Source organism: Gymnodraco acuticeps, unplaced genomic scaffold, assembly GCF_902827175.1.
Source record: "Gymnodraco acuticeps unplaced genomic scaffold, fGymAcu1.1, whole genome shotgun sequence".
Classification (NCBI taxonomy): Eukaryota; Metazoa; Chordata; class Actinopteri; order Perciformes; family Bathydraconidae; genus Gymnodraco; species Gymnodraco acuticeps.
This window is the reverse complement of record NW_022990385.1, coordinates 162723-179999: the sequence shown is the minus strand read 5'-3', so window position 1 is coordinate 179999 and position 17277 is coordinate 162723. Positions and strand designations below refer to the sequence as shown.

At 40.7% G+C, this 17277-nt stretch overlaps 2 protein-coding genes and 1 long non-coding RNA gene across 4 annotated transcripts in view; 2 read left to right on the top strand and 1 right to left on the bottom strand.

The window, feature by feature from the left end:
- Nucleotides 1-9576, top strand: part of mettl22 (methyltransferase like 22) — a 91068-nt gene extending 81492 nt beyond the window's left edge. For both annotated transcript variants that reach the window (XM_034224397.1, XM_034224396.1), the window contains exon 12: nucleotides 9193-9576. In XM_034224397.1, coding sequence (XP_034080288.1) covers nucleotides 9193-9318 — 126 coding nt within the window. In that variant the 3' untranslated portion in view covers nucleotides 9319-9576. The remainder of the gene's footprint in view (nucleotides 1-9192) is intronic.
- Nucleotides 9577-10304: 728 nt separating this feature from the next.
- On the bottom strand, nucleotides 10305-12206 carry LOC117551488. The gene is made up of 2 exons (XR_004569794.1): nucleotides 11695-12206; nucleotides 10305-10641 (listed from the first exon to the last, which is right to left on the bottom strand). It is a non-coding gene; the product is annotated as an uncharacterized LOC117551488 (long non-coding RNA).
- Nucleotides 11862-17277, top strand: part of abat (4-aminobutyrate aminotransferase) — a 37247-nt gene continuing 31831 nt past the window's right edge. The window contains exon 1 of the mRNA XM_034224395.1: nucleotides 11862-12009. The gene's annotated coding sequence lies outside the window, so the exon portion shown is untranslated. The remainder of the gene's footprint in view (nucleotides 12010-17277) is intronic.

The window sequence follows — 17277 nt, the reverse complement described above, 5'->3', positions numbered from 1 at the left end:
AATTTCATGAAAACATTGTGGAACAATGATGAAAAATGTGAATGGAAGTGGCGACGTAAAACTGACACAAAACAACAAAGTTAGACGAAAATGGTTATTAGTTTTAGTCACATTTTAGTCATTCCTATCCTTCGTAGTTTTAGTCTAGTTTTAGTCGACGAAAACTCAAAACGTTTTAGTCAACTTTTAGTCGATGAAAAATGACATTTTAGTCAACTTTTAGTCAAAATGTGTCTCTATACTCTCTGAATGCTCCATCCCCGGCAGATCTCTGTGTCCGCTGCAGCGTGTCTGTTAGGCCCCGCCCCCTGCACACAGAGAGACACAGAGAGATCGCTCTTCTGGAGTGAAGAGAGCGGAAATAATGATATTGCAAGTTAGAAACGTAAGATTTTGACAGGCAAGATGGACACTTGGGGGAAAATATGCTGCATTTTGAATGTCCGATAGTCCACCATTAACACCTTAGTCCCGTCTCGTCTCGTCAACGAAAACTAAATATACATTTCGTCATAGTTTTCGTTATCAAGAATCTATTTTTAGCTCGTCATCGTCTCGTCTTAGTCATGTAAAAAAGGTTGTTGACGAATTTTTCGTCATGGTTTTCGTTGACGAAATTAACACTGGCATATTTAAACTGTCGCACTTTCTGTTGTTTCTATCGCGCATTGCCGGTATGAAAGGGTCTGTGCCGGAAATATCAAACATGTAATAAAAGTGAAAAACAATGAACAAGACTTAACGTATTCATCATAATTAATTATATTTATTCCGTTTGGATGTAGGATTTTTTACTTTGTTTAGAGCAGTGATCTTCTCTGCAGCAGAGAGCTAAGTGCTGTCAGACCGGACCTAACCCTCAAAAGTATTATCATCTGAAATTAATCATTATGTTATTAATATTAAATACATATAAGTATTTTTACAACTTGTATTTAGAAATACTCTGTTGTAATTATTGATGCATACATGTGTTCATCCATTCAATGTGGCATCTGCTATAATGGGGTTAATGTATGATATTACTTAATAATACAATACATTATAATATATGATATGATATGATAATTATATTTGAGTTTTATTCATTTCTTATTACATAGTTTCTCATTCTCATTATTTTTATTGTTATCGCTCATCTTATTTTTGATTTTATTAATCTGTGTGAATCTGTGCTATCCTGTTTTTCACTCTTACCCTTGCTGTTTGAACTACTGAATTTCCCCACGGGATTAATAAAGGTCCATCTTATCTTATCTTATCTTAATGTATAAGTTGATTTACTTCAATCTACTGTACTGTGTAAAAACACCCCAACAATATTACAAAAAATATACTGCATAAAGCAAACTATATACTTTATTTGATCTAAAACTGATGTTTTTTCATTATAGTAGCTTGTGAAAACCATAACAAATAAGTGATTAAATGCTACAGTATTCAACAAACACAACTGCAGAGCTGCAAACATTGCAAACAGACTAAGTTCGACAACACCCAGTTGTCTTTGTGTATTTGTGAATGAAGCGCCATCTCATGGTTAAATCCTGTAATTGAACAAATGGGGAAATTTGGCAACGCCCTCTAGCAATTTGGCAACACCCCCAGCCACTGGGATCCGCTGGGCTTTTGACTGGGACACACCCATCTGAGTCCTATCTGGAGTGCTACATCTGTATGCTAACATCACCCATTTTATACCAGAGAAACTTTCATAACACTGTTGTGATGCCAAACAGCATCAATTCAGACTGACACACATTCACTTATGGGGGGGGTATATTTATCAGCTGCTTGTGTGACAGTCAGACATTGAATACTTTAGAGCGGCCGCTAAATGAACCACAAAATGTATAAGGGTTGAGAAGTAGTTATTTAATTGTATCTGGCTCCGTATGATTAAAAGCAACACGATCATCGACCCGACACAGTCACCCATTGTTGTTGTAGGCGGCGTTCAGTGGCGTTTTCTCCCGGAGGCCAAGGGAAGCCAGGCTTCCCCTGTTTTTTTGGATTGTAATTATAATTTAAATAAATAAATAAAAACACTTTGTTTTGTTTCGATAATTCTCCTTTGCTGTGCGTTGCTGCCGGCCCGTCTCTCCCCCATTCTCATTGAGTATTTTACAAAGAGTGAAACAAACAGCGCCCCTCTAGATTTTATGGTGAAACAGTAGATTGCACTCAATGTTGCGAGAGGAGGCCAGCCGAATCTGGCTTCCCTTGGTGAAAAAAAATTGAGGGATTGACCAATCAGATGAGGCTCACGTGATGCCCCTGCCAACCTGTGATTGGTCAGGGCCATGCCAAGGGAAGTCAGAGGCAGCTGGCTTCCCTTGCCTCACAATCCAATCAAATCGCATAGTGTTGCAGTGACGCATCCTAAAATCCGGAAGTAAGCTACGCTCGGTTTCCCTCTACAAAAAAGCAATGAGATTTCTCCATAGGATTTAGGAAAATAGCTCGAAATAAGGTCAGTGGAAAACGAACCTGTTAGATAAATGCAAGTTTTGTTCAGTCGGATAATATACACGTCTAGGCAAGGCAAGGCAAGTTTATTTATATAGCACTTTTCAACACAAGGCAATTCAAAGTGCTTTACAAAAAATGAAAGAGATTAAGAAAATGGCCTTTAAAATCTAATAAAATAAACATTAAAAGAAAAAAAATACATGGCAGTCAATTAAACATTAAAAGAAAAAAGTACATGGATAAAAGTTACAGTGCAGTCTAAGATATGAATAGTTCAATTAAAAGCAGCGACAAAAAGAAAAGTCTTCAGCCTGGATTTAAAAGTAGTCAGAGTTGCAGCGGACCTGCAGGTTTCTGGGAGTTTGTTCCAGATATTTGGAGCATAATAACTGAATGCTGCTTCTCCATGTTTAGTTCTGACTCTGGGGACAGAAAGCTGACCAGTCCCTGAAGACCTGAGAGATCTGGATGGTTCATAATTTAGCAGGAGGTCAGAAATGTATTTTGGGCCTAAACCATTCAGTGCTTTATAAACCAGCAGCAGTATTTTGAAATCTATTCTTTGACACACAGGAAGCCAGTGTAAAGACTTCAGAACTGGAGTGATGTGATCCACTTTCTTAGTGTTAGTGAGGACTCGAGCAGCGGCGTTCTGAATCAGCTGCAGCTTCCTAATAGATTTTTTAGTGAGACCTATGAAGACACCATTGCAGTAGTCGAGTCTACTGAAGATAAAAGCATGGACAAGTTTTTCCAAATCCTGCTGTGACATTAGTCTTTTAATCCTAGATATATTCTTTAGGTGATAGTAGGCTGATTTAGTAACAGTTTTAATGTGACTGTTGAAACTCAGGTCAGAGTCCATGACTACACCTAGATTTCTGGCTTTATCTGTTGTTTTGAACATTGCACACTGAAGCTCAGTGCTAACTTTGATACGTTCTGCCTTGGCTCCAAAAACCATTACCTCAGTTTTATCTTTGTTTAATTGGAGAAAGTTCTGACACATCCAGTCATTGATTTGTTCAATGCACTTACTCAGTGTTTGAATTGGAGCATAGTCTCCTGGTGAAATTGTTACGTACATTTGTGTGTCATCTGCATAGCTATGGTAACTTATTTTGTTGTTCTTCATTATCTGAGCCAGTGGTAGCATGTAGATGTTAAAGAGAAGAGGCCCCAAGATGGAGCCTTGAGGAACCCCACATGTCATATTTGTCAACTCAGATGTGTATTTACCTATAGAAACAAAGTTGTTTCTGTCCTTTAAGTAGGATTCAAACCAATTTAGAACTGTTTCCGAAAGTCCCACCCAGTTTTCCAGTCGGTCTAGTAATATGCTGTGGTCAACAGTGTCAAACGCAGCACTGAGATCTAATAATACTAACACTGAAGTTCTGCCACTGTCTGTGTTTAAGTGGATGTCATTAAAGACCTTTACAAGAGCAGTCTCAGTGCTGTGGTTTGGACGAAAGCCTGACTGGAACACATCAAAACAGTATTATTTAAATGCAAGAAATTACTCAACTGTTGAAAAACAACTTTTTCAATGATTTTACCTAGAAATGGGAGGTTTGATATGGGCCTGTAATTGTTCATTACTGAAGCATCTAGATTATTCTTTTTTAAGAGCGGTTTAATGACTGCAGTTTTCAGGGCCTGTGGAAAAATACCTGAGTGAAGAGATTTGTTTACTATATGAAGTAGATCTGAGGCCATGCAAGGCAAAACATCTTTGAAAAATCCTGTTGGAATAATATCAAGGCAGCAGGAGGAGGATTTCAGAAGTTGTATAATGTCCTCTAGGTTTTTATCATTAATCTGATGGAATTGTGTCATGATGTCTGAATTGATGTTAAGTGGAGATAGGGACAACACATTTGCTGTACCTGATGCAGAGGCACTGACTGCTTGTCTGATTTTCTGAATTTTGTCAGTGAAGAAGGAGGCAAAATCATTGCACGCCCTGGTGGATAGAAATTCAGAGGCTACTGACACTGGGGGGTTAGTTAGTCTGTCGACGGTAGCAAACAAGGCACGTGCGTTGTTTTTGTTTTTGGTAATGATGTCAGAGAAGAACGATTGTCGTGCGTTTTTCAATTCCAAATTATAAAGGCCAAGTCTCTCTTTATAGATTTCAAAGTGAACCTGGAGTTTTGTTTTTCCCCACCTGCGTTCAGCTTTTCAACACTCTTTTTTCTGTTTTCACGGTCATGGCCTTTCTCCATGGAGATATTTTCTTGCCAGTCACTTCCTTTACCTTAGTTGGAGCAATGGCATCTATAACATTTTTAATTTTTGAATTAAAATGATCTACTAGCTCATTTACTGAGATGTTGGCAGGGGCAAGTGTGGAAGAGAAATTCTGAGTAAACATTTCCCTAGTATTTTCAGTTAAATATCGCTTTGTGGTTACCTCTTTTAGAACATTTTTGTGAACAGAAATAGAGCTCTCAAAGAAAACACAGGAATGGTCAGAGAGTGCAACATCAGTCACCACAACCTTAGAGATATTCAGACCCTTTGAGATAATTAAGTCTAGAGTGTGCCCCTTATTGTGCGTGGGCTCCGTCACATGCTGAGTCAGTCCATAGCTATCAAGAACACAAAACAGTTCTTTAGCCCCTCTGTTCTGGGGGTTGTCAACATGGATGTTAAAATCACCAACAATGACTAGACGGTCAAAGTCAATACACACTATAGACAGCAGTTCAGTAAAGTCATCAAAAAAGCTTGCACAGTATTTGGGTGGTCTATAGATATTTAGGAACAGAGCTCGAGAGGAGCATTTCAGCTGAAGGGCCACATATTCAAAAGAATCAAAGTTTCCATACGATGTCTTCCTGCATTGAAGGGAATCATTGAACAGAATAGCAACTCCACCCCCTTTCTTATGCATTCTTTCCTGACTCATAAAACTAAAGTTGGGAGGGGTTGATTCGATAAGAACAGCTGCACTGTTATTTTGTTCAATCCAAGTTTCTGTTAAAAACATAAAATCGAGATTGTGCTCAGTGATAAAATCATTGATTAAAAATGTTTTTCCTGCCAAAGACCTGACATTTAATAAAGCTAGTTTAAGTTTGTTAAACACACTATCAGTCATGTTTTTTGTAACAAGCTGTGGCTGACATGGAATCACTGCTAAATTAGATACACTCACACAAACGTTTGAGCGCTTCCTGTTTCTATGATTCACCGCTCTTAATCTATTACCTATCAACACAGATATCGGCAAAGCTACTGGCAGGCATGGCCCCGACCTGTCCTGGAAAGAGTTGAGAGTGCCATACGCCCTTGAGCCTGGACCCATCACATATCAGTAAGAGTTTGTTGTGTTTTGTACACACACATCCTTATCAGGCTTCGGAGACTGCAGATGCCCCCTCGAAGGGAGGGGAGGTGGTCGACGTAGGCACGGTGATGGAGACGGGCGAGATGATGCGGGGGTAGAGGACATGCTGCCAGGGGGGGGAGGTGGTTGACGTAGGCGCGGTGATGAGGACGGGGGAGATGGTGCGCGTCTCCGCGGTGATTTTGGTGGGCGTCGTTGAGGAGCGGGGGTAAAGGACATGGTGCCAGCCCTGCGTATCGCCTTCGTTTGGTCTTTGAACTCCAGGAAGGAATCGGTGCCAGCCCTCTGTATCTCCTTTGTGTGTTCATCGATCTCCAGGAGGGTGGGCGAGGGTGAAAGGGTGAACGGAGTATCCTCAAAGGCGTTGACAGGGGGGGGGGCAGTGGAGACTCTTCCACTTGTCTCATAGGTCTCCCATAATCAGAACATTCCTCAGGCGGGTGCAGTGATAATTCTTCAGGGTTTTCTGCGTGATGTGTTGTGTCTTTCTCCTGTTTTGATTCCTCTTGCCGCTTGTCCTTGGCAGAGGGAACAGATTGATGACGCAGGCAGTTGAATATGTTAGAGATAAACAATTTCACTCCTGACTTGTTCAGGCAAACTCCATTTGCCTTGAAAAGATGTCTGCGATCCCAGAAAAAGTTAAAATTGTCAATAAAATGAACAGAATGGTCAGTACAGGCCGTTGAAAGCCAGGTGTTCAGTGCAAACAATCTGCTGAATCTCTCCACTCCTCTTCTGACTGGCGGTAGAGGGCCACTGATGAACACCTCTGCATTTAGAGAGCTGGCAGTTTCCAACAAACATTTAAAGTCTTCTTTCAGCACTTCTGACTGTTGTTTCACAACATAATTTGTTCCAATGTGCAGTACCACATTCTTCACAGTCGGATGTTCAGCCCCAATATGCAGGATCTTCTCAGCCGAGTCAGAGACCACATCCTTGGGAAAACAGAGTATTTTGGTGTTGTTCTTACTACACAGACCTTTTACATCTCTTACAGCAGAGTCACCCACAATCAGAGTTTCAGGCCCAGTCGTTAGCTTTCCCTCTAGCCTTTTACTTTTAGAGTAGCTATTGGTCCTTACCCTGCTGCGTGAAGAGGACAGGTTATCCAGGTCATCAGATCTCCGGTTCTCGGTCAGCGGAGCGTATCTGTTCTGGATTGGCACACTTGGTGGTTTAGGAGGATTGTTTGTAATTCTCCCTTTAGCAGCTGTCCACTGCTGTTTCCTAGTATGAATAGGGGTTGAAGAGGCGCTCTTCCTGGGTGGTAACAATACAGGCCATCACAGATTTCGGAGCTCTGGGCTCTGCCTGTTATCCGTCCTCCCAAATCCCATGGAAATGATTTACTCTTAGGCTTTGCACCCAGAGAGTTCCAGGGAGGACTACCACTTGTAGATTTATTACCCGGTACACAGCCCTCCTGTTCCTTGGAATCCTTGTAGCTGCTAACTAGCTGTGAGTTAGCATACCCTTCTCCATTATTTTGCAACACTGGTAAAGTCGTGTCATTCCCACGACATAGTCCATTCACTTCCACGTTAACTTCCAACCGTTGCATTTTCATTTCCAACACAGCCATCTTCTGTATAAGTTTCTGGAAGTCATCTGTAGAGAACGGAGGCATTTTGCTACCAACTAGCTAAATAGCAGTAGCCTACCAGGCTTTAGCTGTTGCTAGGCCACGCTATTGTAAGACTGACGTCGTCGTAAAAATGTTGAAATATGGCTGAGACCCTCCGTCTATTTACGAAGATGAACTGTCCCAGTGATAAGTTAATGTCCAGGAGCCGCTGCTCGAAGTTTTCAGAGAATAAGAATAGGAAAATCAGCATAAAAAGTAAGCAGAGGCAGGAGCAAGCAGAAAAGCGTCTGCACTGTCAGAAAGATAAGCAGGTCTACCCTACTTTTATCATTTCCGAATCATAAATCTAATCGATAGAAGATAGATAGCGTCACTGCACCACTCTCACCGCCGTTAGAAAGTAGCAAGCAACTGAAGCAAGTGCAATTATGGAGGGTGGAGATTTTGAGTATTTCATCAAAAATAATTGTACTAAACTTCCGCTACAGCAGCAACAACAAATACAATCTGATGCCAGGCCAATGCCCAAACTGGAGCTCTGTACAGCGAGGAAAAAAGGATCGAATCGGACGTAAAACGTTAAAGGTCTCCTGATTTAGTTTGTGAATGAATGCTTATTAGAGTTTCGGCTGGAGAGTGCGTCTGCCTGTCGGTTAGATAACAGGCGTGTGTGAGTCCTGCATCTGATACAAATGTGTGTAAAATGATACCGGGTGCTGTAATCATTCATCTGGTTACGTTATCACATTGACCACCACACCCCCGACCCAAAAGAAAGCACGTATTATTGGCTTCCCCTAATTTTTTTCCCCACGCCGCGCTACTGGCGGCGTTGGGGAGAAAATCAGAGACGTACACACTGATGTCATCACGCAGCACCAGTCGGGCTCTGAGTGGTGGAAACACAAGTGGTGCTACAGAGAAGGACCAGTTAAGCACCAGAACGGATCTTGAACCGGAACCGGTTTGGTGGAAAAGGGGATTGGCCGAAGACACTTGCCTCTTAAAAAAATGTATGTGTGAATCTAGCGGTGTCAGGGGAGTCTCAAAAATGCACACCCAAATGCAGAGAGATTCACACACAGAAAGCGTTTTTTATATAAATGTAACAACACTGAAATATGTTTTTGATGCAACTATTTGTGTGTGGATCAGAAATATATTTGTTAAACTTTTTTACATTTATAAAATGATACGTTTTTGCGTGTGCATTGAAGAATATGTGTGGATATGGAGACATTTATATATAAATCCGGAATTACATTTGTGTATCTTTCTGTGTGCATTTATTTATTTTTGAGACTGATCTGACCCCATACAGAGGGTGGGGGGTTTCTCCATGTTACCACAGTACTTTCTGCTCTTTAACACTATTCTGAGAGGGATTGCTAATGTTAGCTATTAGGAATTGTTAGGCTGCTGTCCTGACTTAGAACAGCCTGAAAATGTATTTTAGTTCCTGCAGCTCAGGATCAGATGCAGAGATGAATTTCTCTGAGAACTCCTCTTATCGTACATTATCATCAATTCAATTCAATTCGAATAGCTTTATTGGCATGACCATAATGACAAAGTATTGCCAAAGCTTTGTACAATAACCACAAATATACATTTGGACAATATAATATGTTGGTTAAGTTCATTATTTATTTATTTTAACAAAAGCAAGAATAACACGTTTTCTTTACTGGGAGAACAATGTACTTTTTGAACATGTGAACAAATGAAAAAGAAAACACAGAAACATCGAAGTGACATGTTTTCCTCTTTTCAGGAGCTGTGGAAGGTGACCTCCGCCCCAACGCCATCTGAGCGGACCCCTCCCCCTGAGTCTGCCTGTGGTAGCAGTTTGAACGCTGAGCCCCCCACTCCACATGTTCCCATTCATAGATCCTGTTAGGAGTTCAGTTTGCTAAATAAGTAGAATGAAACCATTTACTACATTCAAGATGGAAACAAAAAATAAATATAGTTTATAAGGGACTTTTTTTTCAGGAAATTAGAATAATTTATTTTTTAACTAGATTTATGCATTCTTGAACATAAAGATATTTATAGTAAATGGAAGTTCTCCAGGTTTGTACTGAGAACGTTTGATGTTTGAACAGTAACCTTTGTATAATGTTGAATAAAGTGTTGCAGAACACATACCCTACAAGTTGGTCCTTAATTTGGTATTTGGAAGAAACTCAATTGCATATTTTTTAAGTCTTTTTGTCTTCTTTGACTTCAGAAGCAGATTTATGAGTTTAATGCTTGACAAAAGCTGTAATTACAAGATAATAAGAATAATAACAAACTGCGTGTGCAGGAATCTCATCAATGTTACAGCTCGTTTGACACAGAAACATATTAGTGAAGTATATCTGTTGGATATGGAGACTCTTCTGGATCCCATGCTGGCGGTGTGTGTTGCTCAGGGCGACGGATCTGTAAGCATGCCATCAGGTGTGTGCTCAGCCACATGTCCTCTGATCCAGCTACGGGTCACTGATCCTTTACAGTTTTCAGGAGACCCACTTTTTCATACAAATGTTGTCGTTTACATCTTACAAAACAGATATGAAAATATTGTCTTTAACCTTATAGTCAATGTCTGTTGCACACATTTTTGATTTCATACTTTGTGTGCAAACTACATGACGTGCTCTATCTTTACTGTATTAGAACCCTTTCTCACCTAAAGAAGCTCCAGAGTCCCATGCTGCATGAACTCCTTCACCAGCAGCACTGGTCATTCATATTCACTGAGCATATCTGTGGCTCTGATATGTATTCTTTACTTACAAAATATGTATTTATGAATACTAAACGAGAGCATGTCATACATTAAATAGAGGAACAACCCCCCACCCCCTGCTTTAGGTAGAAAAAAGCAAAACCATGTTTAATCAAAACTATAATTTATTCTTTTTGGCTGATGTTTGGAACCTTCCCATAACAAAAAGTGACAATGTTGGCTCCTCTGAAGGGGCGATGTTGGCCGTATCACATGTATCTCTGGGGGAAAAAAGATTATATCAATACAATTTACCATCTTTGTCATATTAACACTTTAACACACATGAATCATAGGCGGAAATGTAATGGGAAATTCAAAATCCAAAAGGTATGTTTCTGTCATTATTCAACAAAAAAAGTAATGTATATTCACCAGAGACTGTTATCTTCCCTTCACCACCCTCAGACAGCCAACCTGCAGCCTCAAGGCCGTCAGAATGAGCTATAATGATGTCAAACTTTGTCATACTAAATACATTATTCTTTATATTTTACGTAATCTTTGAATGGCTCAGTGGATACTGTGATGCCATGAGCTGAAACTTGGCATATTGTTTTCAGGTAATTTCAATTAACATTTCAACAATAAGATTGGATAAATGTAATCAGTTAAAAATCACCATTATTGAAAATGAATAATTAGTGCCCCAAAGTTTCAGCACATGAACCAAAGAAAGAGAAGGGCTGCCCCCTGGGGGAGGACCTCCGTCTGCACAGGAGAGCCTTTGCTTTATTAGCATGAGTCATGACCACAGTAACATACAGTATTGCTAAAGCTCTGTATAGTTGCAACATCTATACACAAATACATACATATAAACAAGGGGTGTCCAAACCTTTTTCACGAGGGCCACATACAGAAAAACATACGAAGGGCTGGGCCACTCACTAGAAGTATATTGCCTCATAAGTTAAGTTAGAAGTTAGCCAAATCCATCAAATGTAGGTAAACTATTCTTGATACTTGAAAATGCCTTAAGAAAAAAACAACCTCAAAGCTCGTTTCATTTATTGTGTTCATTCCTTAAAACAGAAGCTTCAGATTGCCGATAATAAGAGGAAATATGAAGGGTATATTTCAAGGTTCTTATTTACATGTGTTATGGGGCTTATTTCTTATGAACTTAGATTTGTAAATTGGGCTTATTAACACATGAATACTGTGTAATATATTTGAACATATCTTAGAAATAAGACAAGCAGAAGATTCATTTGTAGGCCATATTTCATTAGACTTTTTTAATTTGCTGAGGGCCGATTCAAAATGGTCCGCGGAACGCATTTGGCCCACGGGCCGTAGTTTGGATACTCCTGATATAAACAAACCGCAACATTTTAAACATTAGCAAGAACTTTTATCTTTCTTGTTTTGACAAGGAACTCTCTCTCGCTCTTTCTCTCTCTCTCTAAATGAAATATTAATAGACTTTTTGCATGACCCTTATGACATCTATTATACACATTTGCAAAATACTGTTGAGTGTTGTGAACACACCTTTTTCGAGCTTGAACAAACATCTCAACGAAACATCCCCCCCAGTCCTAACGCCGGTGCACTGGAAAGCAACAGGACCAGCGTGATGAAGTGCAATAACTTGTGTTATAACCATCGTTATTACATAAAGGAAAGAGGAGTGACTCTCTCTGACAGGGAACAGGAGAGAGAATAAGCCCCTCCCCGTCAGAGACAGGCCTGGCAGTAGACCACACACACTGTAAACACACACACACACACCCGGAGCTGCTGCGCTCGGTCGGTCCTCTTGTCTTGGTCTTGTTCTCCGGTCCGCCTGCTGTCTCCTGATCCCTGGTAAGTGCCGCTGCTTTAGCTCCGTGTCTCGCGCAGGGTCTGATCCCTGTCATGTGACTCGGTGCGGGGCTCGGGTCCGTGTCGATCAGCACAGAATCTCAGGCGGGGGGGTATACACACCGTGCTGTTAGCAGACCTAGAGACCATCATAACTATCAGTGTCGATCCAGACCCATGAACCGCAGTGAGGCAGTCACATCAAGTCGGAACCAGATTTTCCAGAAGCGAGGAAAACCCTGAGAACACATACCGGTTTCTATACCGGTTTGCAACACCTTAAACATTTAAACACACACTCACACGCACACACGCACACACTATCTCTCTTGCAGCAGGGTGAGCATCAGTTACATATCACAGCCTCTTTCTTTCTGGTGAAAAGCTGCTCAAACACTCAGGGATGTTCCTCCACATTCAGCAGAGGTTACACTTAATACATTCATATTTAGTTCATCCGAAGCTTAAATGTTGTATATTATTCAGTTGTTCATCTTGTGCAGCTCAGTTCAGGACTACTGGACCTGGTAGAAATCACCACGAATAGAATTTAAAATTTCAGTGTATTGACCAGTGAACGCGCCTGTGCATGTCCAGCATTCTCCAGATGTGTACACAGCTTCGGTTTATAACTGAAATGTTCTGAATGATTGGCCACAGGATATGCAACGGGTGTCTCAGTGTGTGTGAACATGTAGAGGAAGCTGTCAATAGACATATTGCTGCTATAACAAGGACAGGAAGCTAAACATAGATGACCAAACATAAACAATATGTCATTGTTAGCACACATGACATATTGTGTGCATATTCATATATGAATATGAACACATTGTGTGGACCTCACTCACAAATGTTAGTTTTTACCATATCTTAGTTTCCTAAAAACACAATAAAAGAAACATGAGAAAATGTTAGGACAACAAAGACGTCTGACTCACCATCACTAGTCTTACTGAATCAGAACAGCAGAGCTCTGTGAGATATCTGGATCATGCTGATCATCTCTTATGAAGCTCTTTGCTCATACAAGGAGCACCGTTGGTTTTTACCATTTCAACCGGAAGCATTTTCACAACAAAGTGAACCGAATGCTACAGCATGGTGAAGCACGCAGGAACATAAATACTTATTCATTTGTTAAATTCATATTTATAATGAAATACTGAAACAAATCAATATGAGAGTATTAACAGAGAGCTCTGTTTCCATACAAACTGTGCAACGTGTCATATCTGTCTGCTGATTTTCACATGAATTATTATTCATGATGATCAGTTAAAGCAAAATGCAGTCTATCGCCACTTTAAGCTATTGAGGAGATTCCTCTCATCTCAGATCAGTGTCTTTCCCCTCAGCCACGCCAACTGTGTGGAGATACAAAGGAGCAGCAAAGCTCTCCACATACAGCATGTGAGCTTCTGAGGAATGAACCAGTCTCACCAGTGGCGGCGCCAGAGATGTATTTTGGGGGTGCTGTGGGGTAGCTTGACGTTTCATAGAGGGTGCTCAAACATGTAAGGCATGGGTCGGCAACAGGCGGCCCACGGGCCCGCCAGCAATAATATGTTGCCCGTAATTTTGAGAATCACTAATAAAATATTATTTTGAGATTTTTATTTTTATTTTTACTTTTACAACATAAAAGCCGCTGATTGATTGGTCGCCGGTCATTATCGGCTGATATTCACTCTTAATAGTTTGATCGGTGCTCTCTATAAAGGCCGATCAGGAGAGCTGGATCTGATCGATATGGACATAAACGCGAGTGAAGTATAACCGGACCCGAGAGAGAGATCAGATCAGCTGCTGAGTCTGATGGAGACACGCAGCTCTGCATAATCACCTGAAGCCCCGCCCACTGTTTAGCGAGCTGCATGAGAAACTGACGGGCTGTCAGGAGAGAGAGGGAGGGAGAGAGGAAAAGAGAGCATTCGTTTCTCCCTGTTATTATTCAAAGTTAATGTAAACTCTTGAATAATGTCCGTTATCTACTACAAGTAGTTTGTTTGAATGTAATAATTATGTTGTTTGTTGTTTGTGGAATCATTTATTGAAAAATGAATCTGAACTTTTCGATCTGTAACGATTATAAACTGAAGCAATATAAAAATGAGCCCCATTAACTGAGTTTTAAACATCAACATATCCGGTCATAGTCCGGTGATTACCTGCTAACGGAAACTCTGCTACACAATTCTTATTATTATTATTGAAACATGACCGGTAAGTTTCAAATTTGTCCGGTAAAATAAATTCTGTCCCGAAATATCCGCTTACATTCATAATGTCAGCGGAGGGAGGGGAAGCGGCACTGTGGAAGAGCAGAGTGGCGAGGGAGAGCTGTCATCTTCCCTTTACAAGCTTCAAACATGTATTTATCGTGTGATTTTGGAAATAAAAATGTCTTATTCTGAAAGCCAAGACTTTGTTTATTTAAAATCAAACAAAACACCCGATCCCCGAAAACTAGTTTTTTACGCAAATCCACGTTTATTTTGAAATGAGCCGTTGCGACTTTCGACTGATTTCGATAGAGCGGGTCACATATGGCAAATTGGGGGGAACCAGGTCAATTAAAGTACTTATTTAACTATTAAATACATTGAGTTTGAGTAAAATACTTGGTTACTGATTAATTTAGGTTATAATATATTAAATTGCAAAGCAAAATGCTGTAATTGATTTATTTTGTCCTTTGGTATTTTTTTTAAAGGTTTTCAACCTGAAATAATTCTAATGTGTCCTTCAAAAGTTTAAATAAAGTAAAGGAAAAAGGATTCCAGTTGTCCATGCGTCCTCTGTTGCCCCTCAAGCCTCTCAAATGTTCAAACACTCAAATAAATGCCAAAAACCCAGAGAACTTGACAATACTCAGAATAAAAGTATGTTAAATAACACTGCTACCTAGTTAATAACTCTACTTTACTCAGTGGAGGCTCGTCCATTGAGGAAAGGGAGGACCATCCTCCCTAAAATTTCAGAGAAAAATAAACTTTGAAGAGAACAATAAATACACCTCAATTTAAAAGATAAGTCTGTTAAAATACAGATAATAGCCCTGTATTTGGGACTGAAATGGGGCTAGAGAGGACGAGCCTCCCTTTGGGCGGGTCTAGCCAGAGGCTCTGGATTGGGCGCCTATATCATCAGTGAACCAATCAGTGGATCTGACTGCGCATCAGAGTGTTGATGGGGAGGGTCATCAGCGATAGAGTTTTTTCTGAACCGGGGAACAGGGGCGCTGCGCCCTCTTACCAAAATAAATTCCTTGAATTAGGCTTTGATTATGTTCTGGCCCTTCAATTGGCCCACGGCCAAACTTACTTGCCTACCCCTGATGTAGGGTTTCCGATCAAGGTACCGGGCGCTACAGTGGAATGTTCTACTGCAACACTCCCCACACGCACACACCAGAGTTCCCGTTAGAATATTTTTTTGCCGGTCAACATGTCCGTTAAAGTTGAAATCTTCCGGACAAAATGAGAAAAGTGCTGGTCAAAGGTCTTCTTTGTTATTTATTGAGCTTTAAAACAAATTGATATGATTCGATATTAAACAAACTAATTATAGTAGATTAACTACATTATTCAAAAGTCTACAGTAATTTACAATAACACGGGAATAACGGGGCACTCTCTCCCTCTCCTGACAGCCCGTCAGTATCATGCAGCTCGCGGATCAGTAATGAGTGACCCGACAGTAAAACTAAACATATCTATAACTAGTTTAGGTAGTTTGAGAGGTCATTAAAATAGCTACGTGTGATATTCTAACCTGAAGTGTGTGTTTTGTTCCGCTCACCGCTGATCATGCAGAGCTGCGTGTCGACTCAGCAGCTGATCTCTCTCTCCCGTCAGATTAGACTTCACTCACGTTTATGTCCATATCGATCAGATCTAGCTAGTTCTAGCTAATGATAGGACTACCTAGAGATGGCAGTTTGACACTGAAGCTTCGAACGGAGCTTCAACCCTGGACTTCCTATTCCATAGAAGCAGTGCTTCGAAGCTTGCTTCAAATCACGTGACACATGACGTCCGAAGCAGCAACTGCTTCAAATCACGTGACATGTGACGTCCGAAGCAGCAACTGCTTTATTTCCTGAATGAATCACTACTGGTTTGCGGTCCATTCACGCGATTCAATGCACTGCCTCGTCTCGGTTCTGACAGGTGACAGGTTGAAACAGTTTCAAATTTGAGCGCTTCAACACTTTATGACCGCTCTAATGTGTGGATTGTTGTCGTAGTTTGCGTTGTTGCTGTTGAGTTGTTGTTGGTATTGCATTTGAATTGTAGTATCATTATAGAGCAAGCCAGGAAGAAAGATAGGTCGTTCTGGCTCGGGAAACACTTTGAAATGTGGAGAAGTTGTGAACAAAAAGACAATTATCAGTAATATAAAAACAGTTCAATAGTTTAAGGAATAGATAGCCCAGTGGGTCGAGCCGGAGGCCCGAATGCGGCGATGTCCTCCGCGCAGCTGGTTCAAACCCTGGAATGGATGTACTTTTAATCATTGCTTTTCAACTTTAATACTTTAATAACTGATAAACGGCCCTCTCCTCCCAAAAAAATGTCCAGCACTCTCTAGTCTCTTCTCAATAACCCAATACACACAATTATCAATCTTTAATTGCAAATAGAACATGATATTCAGTCTTAGTGTGTGTGTGCATCGAATATTTTTCAAGGCAAAGATACGTTAAACCCACTGCAGCCTTGCACTTCGCCAGGAGAGGTCGCTGTAACTGAAGCTTCGAGAAATGAACCTAATTCCGACACAATTGTCCAAGTGGTTCGACGCTTCATTAAAAGCTTCATTTTGCCATCACTAGGACTACCTGCTTATCAAAAGACACCTAAACAATAAGTGTCGCTATGTAACTGGGTGAGGCCGCAAAGTATAGCGCAGCATTATGCATTTGTTTACATGCCCACCGGAACCCCGAGGCATTACCAACAGATCAACGCACAATCAACCCATACAGGACATCTCTTTCTCCACATTAAGTGTTAGACATTAGAATGGACTATTCTTGTCTGTCACCATAGGCGGCGCGTGAGGCTCAGGTTTGGGAAGGCTAAATAACTTTTTTTACTTGACGCTGCCCGCTTCCGGCGTCAATAGATAAGAGATCAACTCTCAGTGAAAGCACTGCCTGCTGACCAATCAGAGCTCAGTGTGCGGAGTTTAAAGCTATCAAGTCATATTACAGGATAAAGGAAATACAGTTTAAACTGCCGTATGCAGAGAAGACGCCGACGT